A 12172-nucleotide genomic window follows, 5' to 3' on the forward strand; every position below is an offset into this window, starting at 1 on the left:
GTCTCTAAAAAGTCAAATTTCCGACTGCACCTCATCAGAGGTACTCTGCCTTTCCTCTCCTTCCCCCAGAAGCTCATGGTATCTCAAGATCTGGTTCTCTCAAGCTTGGACTATTGTAACAGCCTCTTTCTAAATCTACCTGCCTCTACTCTCCGCCCTCTGCAACTAATCCAGAACAGGACTGCAAGACTTGTCCTTGGCCTCAAGCCCTGGGATCGTATCTCTCCAGCCCTGAAATCTCTCCATTGGCTCCCAGTGGATGCAAGGATTACATTCAAAACCCTCTGCATTGTCCACAAGGCTTTCTGGGGCCTGGGTCCAGAATACCTTCAGCTATCCCTCCGCAAATACCTCCCCTCTCGTGCTCTTCGCTCCTCTAACTTCAACTCCCTCAGGATCAGTTGTTTTTCAAAGAAACAAGCTGGGGGTAGATCTCCGTCTTCGGCTGGGGCCTCCCTCTGGAACAGCCTCCCTGCCACTCTAAAACATGAGGAGAACCATCTCCAGTTCCGGAAGCACCTCAAGACCTTCCTCTTTTCTTCTGCCTTCGCTCCCCTTCTCCCCTGCTGATCTGTTCTCTCTTGGCACCATGCACCTGCCCACCCTATGTCCGCCGGGCCCAGGTACCTGCTCACCATGCCACCCTCCCGCACTGCCTCCGGGCCACCCCTTGCACTGGGATCTGTATCTGTACCCATACAGCCCCCCCTTTTTCTTCCTGCACTTATCAGACCTACCCTGTCTGCTGCCTTAAACCTAGCACTTGCAAATTGCTGGCTGCACTAAAACTGTTTCTTGCCTTTATTATTTATTTATTGTTATTTATCTGTTTCTCCTCTGCTTTGCAGTTTCCACTTCTCCCCCTTCCATGCACTTTTCCCCTCCCCCTCTCCCATGCTCTTGCACGTTCTCAATGTCACAAGGCCTAGTAAAATCGCTGTTTTGTTCTCCCCTGTCCCCTCCCTTGCCTTGTCGCGCTCTGAAACACTTGTGTACGAGCGCAATAGAAATAAAATATCATATCATATCCTTCAGATATATCAACCGTAATCATGCTCAAATGTCACGTACCAAAACATCCTCACAGACGTGCTAGATTAATCTCATTTTTTAGTCTCACAAACTCCCCTTCACACATCGGGGACCACACAAATTCACACCCCTTCTTCAGTAACTTCCTTAACTCAATTACTTTGCTGGCATAATTCCTAACAAATTTTTGATAAAATTCAGTCATCCCTAAAAACGACTTTAACTGCACTTTATTGGCTGGGTGCTTTACTTCCTTGATGGCACCAACTAAGCTATCCTTAGGTTCCACTCCTTCTCCTGATATTTCGTGCCCTAGATAATCCACCTTCGTGACACCAAATTGGCATTTCTCCTCCTTCAGTACAATACCGTTCCTTTCAAATATTCCCAGGACCTTGTCCAGGGTCATGTCATGTTACTCCAAACATTTCCTAGAAATTAGGACATTGTCCTGAAAACAGAACACACCACTAATCCCAGCAACCAATCTATCCATGACCTTTTGGAATACTGCTGAGGCTGACACCAGGCCGAAAGGCATCCGCCTGAACTGGAGGATCCCTTCGTGGGTAATGAACACTGTGAACTTTCGGCACCCTTCCTCTAACTCCACCTGGTGATACGCCTATGCCATATCTAACTTAGAGAAAACCTTTCCTTGTCCCACCCTGGAGAACATCTCGCCCATATTTGGGAGTAGATGCCGGTCGACCAACACACATTTGTTCAACTCGCGCAAATCCACACATAGTCGCAATTCTCCAAAACTCTTCCTAACCACGACTAAAGGGGAAGTCCAGTCCACTCCCCCCGCTTTCTCTATGATCCCAGATTCCAGAAGCTTATCTAATTCCTTCTTTACCCCCTTCCCTTAACGACAGGGGCATGGGCCTTAATTTAGATGCAACCGGTACACTCCCTCTTCTCACTACAATCTTATGTTGGACCCCCTTGATCCTTCCCACACCTTTCCTGGGCACATTGGGGTGTCTTTCTACCGGGGTACATCCCACATGCATCAGTTGCTCCACCTCATTGGGATCCAGCCTCATCTTCAATTTCCCTTGCTCTCTCCAACCCAACAGGGTGAGCCCTTTTTTGTGACATACACCTTTCCCTCACTCTGGTGCCCTATAATTCAAACTTAGCTCGAAAATATCCCAACAGATCAATCACATCCTGATTGTACCCTCCACGCCTGAAGTCTGGCACCACTAGATCACAGATATCCCCCTTCACATCCCTCTCAAACACCTCCCTGGACATCAGGGAGATTTTTGATCCTGAGTCTGCCATCATCCAGACCTCCTTTCCATTGACATTAACACATGCATACGGGTGCTCACACATGCAGTCAATATCACCGGATACAACATTTATGGTGTTGACAGTAATGTTCTCTACGGGATATTCTCCTTCTTCATCCAATGACCTTCGACTCTCTTCTTCATTGACATAGAGAACTCTCCTCCGGTTGAAATGGTAGTTCTTGCAACAGTTCGCAAAATGCCTATTCCTTCTGCATTTTGTGCATGTTGCTCTCCTCCTAGGACATGCCACAGATACAGCAAAGTGGGTATTGCTTGTGCAACGAAAGCACAATCATTCTTCCCCCTTCTCTCCCTTTTGCTTGCCATACTTGAGGTCTGCGCCCCCCCTCTACTTGTCACTCTCTCTCATTCGTTTTTTTCTTGTTTATGAACTCGTTTACTTTCAAGACCTCTGTCTTCGTCTCTTTCACCTCTTTCTTCGTTAACTTGGCCACACACGACAAAGAGTGTTCCACTCTTCTTGCAATGCCTAGAACCTCTTCAAGGGAAGGCTCATCTTTAAGCCAGAGTTCTTCTCGAATCCGATATGAGTTGCAATGCATCATAAATTGGTCCATTAAGTGTTCATCATAGGTGTCCTGAAATTTGCATGAGGATGTTAAATAGTGAAGAGCCGTGACATACTCTTCTACCGACTCCCCAGGCTCCTGCACACTCATGTGGAAGTTATACCGCTCCAGAATTGTACTAGGTTTAGGGTTACAGTGCAAGTCTAGTCTCACTAAAGCACTTCTAGCTCACTTATGGAGTCGCCCTCAGCCTCACTCGGCAGTTGAGATAAGGTCTCAAAAATCCTCTGACCTTCATATCCCAGGTAATGCATTAGCAAGGCCACCTTTCTGTCAATTGAGAAGGAGGTGCCACCTGCAGCTTTGAGGTAGTGGAGGAAGCCTTTTTTCCATTGTGCCCACTTGATCCTGACCGGGCCAGGGGTGGCCATGAACATGGGGGTCCTGAAATATTGGACAATGCCATGCTCTCTGACTCTGGACTCCTCTTGTGGAGTCTTTTCTTGCCTGTCTTACTATGGTTGGCACACACTTGCAGTTCTGCTGTGCCCAGTGGTAAACCTGTCCTTTGCTTCTGCTCTTTTACCTGCCCAGCGGCCGACCAGTCCTTGTTTCCTCTCTTTTACCTCCTGTGATATCCTCTTACTGCCCCTCCCCATTTGCCTCCTCCAGTTTGGTCCCCTTTTTTTGGAGTTCTTGACATCTTGACAACCTGGACAGGCTTTGGCAGAGGACCAAGGGAAGGGAGTTGAAAGTCAGAGGTCCACAGAGCTGAGCTGGCGACTGGGCCATTAGTTATGTCCATGACTTTGTAGTGGGTGGGTGCAATTCCCTGGAGCCTCCTTTCACTTGCCCTGCTCTTGATTGGGTTCTCTTCGTATGTGTCAAACAGTTTGTGTATTTCTTTTGTAGTTGTTTGGTGATTGCTTCAGCCAGAACTTTGCATGTCTGAATGCCTTTTAACTTATCTAAAGTGTGTTCCTCCACCACACCATTATCAATTGCAACAGATACCATCCTCCCTTCCTCCTTTCCTTCCTCCCTTCCTCCCTTCCTTCCTCCCTCCCTCCCTCCCTCCCTCCCTTCCTTCCTTCCTTCCTTCTTTCTTTCCCTCCCTCCCTCCCTCCCTCCCTTCCTTCCTTCCTTCCTTCCCTCCCTCCCTTCCTTCCTTCGTTCCTTCCTCCGTTCCTTCTCCATTACACTGCTCTCCTTCCCTTCCTTCCTCTCCTTCCTTCCTTCCTTCCTTCCTTCCTTCCTTCCTTCCTTCCTTCCTTCCTTCCTTCCTTCCTTCCTTCCTTCCTTCCTTCCTTCCTTCCTTCCTTCCTTCCTTCCTTCCTTCCTTCCTTCCTTCCTTCCTTCCTTCCTTCCTTCCTTCCTTCCTTCCTTCCTTCCTTCCTTCCTTCCTCCCTCCCTCCCTCCCTCCCTTCCTCCCTCCCTCCCTCCCTCCCTTCCTTCCTTCCTTCCTTCCTTCCTTCCTTCCTTCCATCCTTCCTCCCTCCCTCCCTTCCTTCCTTCCTTCCTTCCTTCCTTCCTTCTGGAGTCTTGGTAATCGCTCTGGTTGGAGTCATGTGTTGGCTTTTTGTGCTGCTTATTTACAGCGGTGATAGTGCTGTTGGTGGAATCGACGTCACGATTTTAAACCTTTTGGTTATTTTTGCTGGCAAAGGTGCCTTCTTAATGATCGTCGCATGGCAGTGCCTTTATAGACCCCTAATAGCTCATATAAATCTACTCGACACTGTGATCTCCTTACAATCAGAACACAAACAGTGATCTAACTATTAACAGTAAAAGCCACTTCAACTTGTATTTTGCATGAACTCAGATTTAGGTTTTGGTTATAGGAATGCCAAACCGTCATGATGCTACATTTAGAATGTCTGTGGTTTGAACTTATCATACACTAGCCAAAAGTGCCCGGGCTCTTTAGACAGACATGATACCACTCTCATCAATTGTTGACAATTACGGAGCAGCCATGGAGGGACGGGGAGAATTAGCGTGCTGCAGCATAATGGGACCTTCTGTGCGCTCTCCCCTCCTGTCGCCTCAGCCTGGCACGGTGCAGTATGTTGCGGTGCATTCTGGTGTGATATCTCAGAGATGGTGCATCTTAGGGCCTTGCGTGCTTATTAGTTTTGTTCCTGCCGTCGAAACTGCCAAAATTAGCTTTACCCTGTCCTGCTATGACCACATTGATGTTTTGCGTGTTACAGTGCAAATATCTCGGAAACGGTGCATCCTAGGAACTTGAAACGTAATTTTTAATTCTGTTCCTCGCGTCCACATGCTTGAAATGAGCTCTGTGCGATCCAACTACGACCACCTTGATGTTTCGTCACTTCCAGGCAACCGCCTCATGTGTGCAGGGGCTGAAACGCAGGGCACGTGGTGGTATGTCCACATTTAATGTAGCCAGTGAGATCCGGAGGGTCCTAACAGGCAACCGGGCAACATTTGGTGCAGATTGGTGGAATGGGGTGGAATTATAGGAGCACAAACAAACAGAGTTTCCGTTTTTATATATATATATGTATATATATTATGTATAGAAAGATTTTTTTTATATTTAAAAGTTTTATTTAAGGCATAAACATACATGGCATATAAATTACAACACAGTTTATAAAACACATTTATATTGTAACAGATCAACTATTGGGAAAGGAAGCATTCCTATATATGAAGGCCATCTATAGATATGAAATCTATATTCATAAAAACTCTAAGATTCTAATACCAAAAGCACAGAGCAGACCGATATCTTTAGTAATACTCTCCCTTAAAGCCTCACTTGGTTGCAATGTTGACAGGTTGAGCCATATGAAAACGGAACTAATCATTTAACATCTATAAGCATATTGTTTATTGCACGGGTATTATAGCTCATTGGGAATGTTCTCGTCTCGGAAGCAAGATGATGCGGAGCAACACAAGTTTGAATCCCGTTTCCGTGCTTAGAAAGCTCTTAATCACCGAACTACCCCCTCTAGGGCCTCTACCAATTTGCTGTAATAACACTTTAGTCTTTGAAACACCTTTTCTTTTCTCGACTCTTTCCTTTTCATTATTGACACGATTCTCATAGTACTGAGCCATGTGCAGTACTTCTAATTGGGATTTCGCCTGCCAAGCGCTCTCAGAAGACATAATTTGTGACTGGATGTCAGGCAGCAATCCACGCACAAATTTGTCCACAAATAATCAAAAAACAATTATAATAATATGCTCACTGTTTACTGCTCCTTTAGATTCATAATGATGTTTGTCGGTTTCTGCTTGCTCTGGTAACCCTGCCATGCTCAGAATCGGTTCAGATATATGGCCAAATACTGGCACTGTTGATAGTGGGCAGTTTCTCTATGGTGTTGTGTTATGCCTGCGTAACCTCCAGTGATCTTCACCTGTCTTTTATGATGTTTAAGCACTATATCAACTCCTTTTCCAACCTCTTCATAAGTTTCATGCTCCGACTCGTTCAAAACACTAATTTCGACAAGATAATTTAGAACAAAGATTCCAACACTTATGCAAAAGGTCTGGGAGCCCATCTACCGAGAACAAGCACGGCCAAATAACCTGTTCTCTGGTAGGTTCCAACTCAGGAGGTTCTACAACCACGTTTTACCTCACAGGGGAGACGTTCCCATTTGCATATCAGTCTGTTCCCATCCACCTGGCAGAGTCCACCACTGAAATGCTAGGCAAGTCTCCTCTGAACAAGAGTACCAACAGCAACCCCAGACCCATGCCTCAGCCTCGTCGGGCCTCATCAGTGAGGTGAAGCTATGCCTCTACAAGCACAGTGAGCAAGGGGTGCAGGTCTCGATTACCCTTGGTAACTTAGGGGCATACTATTAGGTATGCAAGCAGAGCACCTTTTTATCACGGACATAATTGTCAAATATAAAGTGGTCCGTGGGCAATCATAGGTGTCTCCACCACCCTCATACAACAGCAGAATATCAGAAGCCGCTTCTAGGTCACGTGAACTCTTCACCATTCTCCGTGAACTCGAAACCACTCGACCATCACCAAGGGAACTACCTGGTGCAGCAACATTCCAGGTGCACTTACCGGATATATCTCACAACTACGAAGCAAAATTAAGTCCAAAGCTCACAACCTGCCCATCAGCCCTCAGCAAACCCCAGCCATTGTACCCCCTGCACACTTAAAGCTCTTCCAGTCTTAAGCCCTCACGGGACAAAATAGACATCTGTCCTGCCACCTTAGTCAAACAATATCTGGCACCACTTCTCCCCTCATCAGTGAATGCATCCTTTGCCTCCAACATCATCCCCTCCTGTCTTAAAGAATTTCGGATCACCTATTTGTTAAAAAAAACCTTCACTGGATCCGGATCCTGCCATACACCCTAATTATCGACCCATCACCACTATCCCATTCCTTCTGAAAATCCTAGATAGAATTGCTTACATTCAAATACAAGCCTTTCTGTAAGATCACTCCATCCTCTGACCCCACCAATCCGGCTTTCGACCTCGTCACGGAACTGAAACGGCCCTCCTTCACCTCAAGAAACAACTAGACGAGGCTAATGATACAAGAAAACTCTCAGTCCTGATGTTGCTTGATCTCTCTGCTGCATTCAACCTGGTAGATTACAGGACCTTCTGCCATCACCTGTCATCAGTTGCATACTTCTCCCCAGAAACAACCAGCTGTCAAAATCCTTTTTTCGACTACATAGACTCCCTGGGTATCTCTTTCATGAATTATGGGATGCTTCTCAAATACTGATCCCCCTGACAGGCTTTTACGACCAGGACTGCACCACTGTAAAGGCCATCTACGCAATCATCCAAACTTGGATGGCCCAACACAGCCTATGTCTTAATGACGAGAAAACCAAGCTGCTCCTTGTTGGCCCCTCATCCCGTCTCTCAAACCTTGACCCGACTTATCGGCTCTTCCCCATAGATGGCCACAATACCCCTGTCTCCACATCAGTCAAAACATTGGATATCTACCTTGACGCCTCTCTCAACATGACTCGCCAAATCAGCAACATCGCTTCTGCAAGAGCCGACACGGCAAAACTTATACGAGCAAGCAGACCTTTCTTAACCACCACCAACCGCCTCTCAGTTGCCCACGCTCTTGTGTTGTCCAATCTAGACTACTGCTACACCCTACTTTGATGAGCCTCGGACAAAAACCTAAACAGGCTCCAAATCATTGAAAACAATGGCCTCAGAGCCACCCTGGACTTGAAGAAATCTGATAACATCTTTGAGTTAAGGCAGTCAGTCCACTGGCTCCCATCCGGTAAAGAATACAATTTAAAATCCTCACGATTGCACACCGCTGCCTAGCGAACAACGCCCGACTTACCTTGCCCAGAGGATCAAGAAATACTCGCCAGCCAGATCACTCAGATCTTCCGAATGCCAGCAACTATTCACCACCATATTCTTCCAGAAACGTGCAGGTGGATCAAGCTTCCCCACCCTTGTCGCCACCCTATGGAACAATTTCGGTCTGAGGCGTCCTACCAACTCTTCAGAAAAAAGCTAAAAACACACTTGCTTAATTAGTGGTTTGCACTGCTGCCATCTATTTATCTGTACCCATGCAACTAGCGCCCAGATGCCCGAAGGCTTGGTGCGCTGCTATAAATGCTCAAATAAATAAATAACTAAAAATATGTTCCCAAAAAAGTGCTTTGCTTTTATAAAAAGCAGTCTGGAACCCTTGCTGGTGCGATTTTCCCCCTCACCCTTTCTCATAGGGGTATTTCTAAATAGCACAACATGAGTGCAGCAGAATTTCATCATTAGAAAGCGGCATTGCAACCTTTTAAAAAGAGACCGTTTTCAATGTTGTTAGAGTTACATTATTTCCTTTTTAATTGTCTTCTACTGCTGAGAACACACACCCTTGTTGTTCACAAAACATCCAAGCTTCATGAAAAGGGGCACAGTTCCACTACTTCTTTTGGTGCACTTCTACCACTGCCTAGTTCTGGTTTCCAGAGCGTTGTGTATTGCCAGACCTAAGACCTTAGCGAAATTCCCCTCCAGTGCTGTGTTTCTTATGCTGGGAAAGTGTGCAGCACTGCCGCATAAGACAGCACCTCTGCCACATATAGTTCATGGCCCCCGACCCAACCAAGGCTTTTACTGATTGTCCTTGCAGTGCCTGGTGGTGGAGGGAGTTTGATGTGGCACCAGAATTTAAAAATGTGCTTTTGGATATTGAGCAGAAACTGAATGGGGGTGGGGGGTGGGTGGGTGTGGGGTGAGGTCAACCTACATGCAGCAAACTCTCCCCAAGACCGTGTGCACTGCCAGAGAATTTGGATTCCTTGCCTTGGCTATTGTAGGGAATGTGGTTCCAGGGCAAAGGAAATAATTACTCGATGAAGTGAGACTCTACACGTTTGGCTGCAAGATGTTGTGGCCCGAAAAAGCGAATATAGTTCTAGCAATTAAGAGGCATGTTTTAAAATAATACGATAGGGGGCGGGAGACATTAAACTCTGGGAGAGGACGTAAACACCCAAGTGGGATTGTCTGAAGCAGAAAGACTGAGAATTCAATATCCCCTTTTACCTGGTATTGGAATGTGGAGCTTTATGGATGGGACAACCTGTGCAAAATGACAAATGGGAAACTCTCTGACACTAACCGTGGGTCTCCAACCTAAGCTGAAAATGGCGCTGAAGACCTGACTGCTGGGTTCAGACGGGATCCCAAGGGGAGCGCGAGAGTCATAATCCTCCCAGGTAGAGAATCCACTAGAAGGAATCATGAAAGCTCTGGAAACATCTAAGGTGCAGGAATTCCAGAAAAATAAGTGGAACACTCAGGGAAGACGTTTTGAAAATGGTATGATATTTTATTTGTAGCGTGCCTTTAAGTGTGTCAAGGCGTGACGAGGCAAGGGAAGGGGGGCAGGGGGGAGAAAACAACAATCTTACTAGGCCAAGTGACAATGAGATCACGCAAGTGCACGGGGGAGGGGGAGGAGAAAAGTGCAGAGGGGAGGGGGGAGGAGCAAGTGCAGGGCATAGGATCTAAAGATCTAAAAAACAAGTGTTTACTTATTTTGCTGCAAAAGAATAAACATAACTTATTTCTCACAGAAATTAAAAAGTGACAAAACCTCTTTTTAAAAGGTTTTAATGAAGTTAAGACACTGATTTCCAAACAAGAGGTATTTAGTTCTGGTTGAAAATAAACCACCTCAAACTCTCCAACTGTGATGAAAAAGATGTATACTTCCGAGGTAACTTTAAAATGTTTTTATTTTAAGTGATCTAAGAAAGCGCAGGAGTAATAAAGAAAGAACCCGTACTATGGAGTGGCAGTGGGCAGTGGGGGCATCCTAAGCCTTTGTGGTCAGTAGGGAGCAGTAGGGAGTAGAGTAGGGAGCAGAGCAGGTCCTGGAATAGAAGGAACCCCAGGGAAGAATGAGGACTTTCCTCTGACCCTATCAATGAAAGGAGGAGCCTATAGCCGGGGCAGAAGCCCCATCAGAAATGCAGCCTATGGGCTGGGATGGCCTGGCCATGTCAGTGTAAGAATGGCAGACTATCTGCCCCAAGAGGTGTGGGGGTGACTGCACCAGATGTCCAGTAAAGGGGGGAGAGGATAGAGCGAGGGAAGGACCCGTGGTGGACTAGCGTCTCCAATGGGGCTGAAGGCAAGGGAGCGAGAACCTGGTTCTGCGGGAGAAGGAGAGAAAAGTAACACAGAGCATTCGGTTAGAAGGCCACCAGAAATTCCCAGACAAGAGCGGGACGCGAGTAACATCGGAAATACCAAGATTGTGCTCCCAAAATGGGACTGGAAAGGGCCAGGAGTGGGTGCTCTGACAGTCAAAATGCATCCAGAGCAGCAGGTGGGCAGAATATACCCCCAAAAAAGGCAGAGTAGCAAAGAGAATCCACAGGCACCCTGCTGCCTGCTTGTACCAGCATGACCTTAAGTTTCTTTTATGACCCGGAAGGAGAACCTTAAGACTTTCCAATCAAATCTTAGTTTTCAAATATTCCAATATTAAGCATTACAAATCCTCCCCACTCCATTGCTCACCAACCCCAACCCCCCCCCGCACCCCCCTCCCCACAACCATCATGCAACTCACTGCTCAATATGGAAGCTGATGCAGTGGCGGAAACATAGGGGGGCTGATAGATGGGCTTTTATATTTAATACAAATTCCATGTTTTGCCAATAAAGATGTTGTTATTAGATGCAGTGTTAATGCAATAATATACATGTTGTTTAATTTGACTATTCAATAGCGTTCACCTACGATTGGGCGGACGGAGGACAAATGCTTTCCTGTTGGGTTAACTGTTGCTGTGTGTCAAACTCGACACCGGATTTATGTGTTTGGGGGTCTTGATCCCCTCCCCCAATCCCTGCTCTTTCTCTCATCTCTCAGTGGGTGTCCTCCGGGAGACATGGCTGGAGCAATTACTAATATTTTTTTTTTCTATTATTTGTTTTGGTTTATGTTAAACCTTTACAAAATTATAAGAACAGTTTCTTTACATCTTTATACTATAGACCATAAAATACACAGCAAAATCCATATTTAAAACACATAAAAAGAAGAAACTGAAAACCAAATGGATACTAACAAAACCGTATCACCTAGTTCAGACCATAGATTAGCAGCAGTAACAGTGAGCATTACAATCTTCCTTACATAGACTAATATAGAGCACAAACATTCCTCAAAAAGGTGGCTACACGGATATTTAAATTACCGCATCTGTTATGTAACATTCTCGTCCAGATGAATTCTCTATTTACATTAGCAGTATTTTGTACATATTGTGCAAAGTAGATAAACCTATCGGACTTCAGTGCCGGGAATACCAACAAACTGTGTTGTAGAGATTGCACCATCCCTTCAATTAAACAGAATCAACACCAAGTCCACGCTTCATAGTTACTGTTCCTAATGGAGTTAATTTGATGGGTTGGTATGACATTGAACCTAAAACGCATAAAGTCATTTCAAATTATTTTACTTGGATATTTTAGTAAATAGTTTTCCATAACGGGATACCATTTAAATGTCGAACAGCCTTGATTATACAAGGACGATTCCAGAATTTTGTTTTTGATTTTTAACCAGCCAAAGCCCAAGAGACTTTCTTTGACTCTTCTTGGTTTGTTCAATAAAGTAATAACTGACATACCTAAAGTTTTTAGAATGTTCATAGTCTCTGAGTTTAGGTTCTGGATAAAGGGATTGGCGGAATCCTCACCTGCACATACATAAAATGCCCTTTCCTCCCCCAGAATTACACTTCCA

The 12172-nt window shown here is 45.6% G+C and overlaps 1 protein-coding gene across 1 annotated transcript; it reads right to left on the minus strand.

Annotated features, from left to right (window-relative positions):
- Positions 1–1081: 1081 nt before the first annotated feature.
- Positions 1082–1441, minus strand: LOC138567704 (uncharacterized). The gene has a single exon (XM_069646172.1). It carries the CDS (start codon positions 1439–1441, stop codon positions 1082–1084), a length of 360 nt encoding a protein of 119 aa, XP_069502273.1.
- Between the last annotated feature and the right edge of the window lie 10731 nt (positions 1442–12172).

Source organism: Ambystoma mexicanum, chromosome 2p, assembly GCF_040938575.1.
Source record: "Ambystoma mexicanum isolate Mex_15411 chromosome 2p, UKY_AmexF1_1, whole genome shotgun sequence".
Lineage (NCBI taxonomy): Eukaryota > Metazoa > Chordata > Amphibia > Caudata > Ambystomatidae > Ambystoma > Ambystoma mexicanum.

Bases quoted from the DNA above. Each gene is read 5' to 3' on its own strand.
- LOC138567704 (XM_069646172.1), bottom strand. From the start codon at position 1,441: ATGACCCTGGACAAGGTCCTGGGAATATTTGAAAGGAACGGTATTGTA.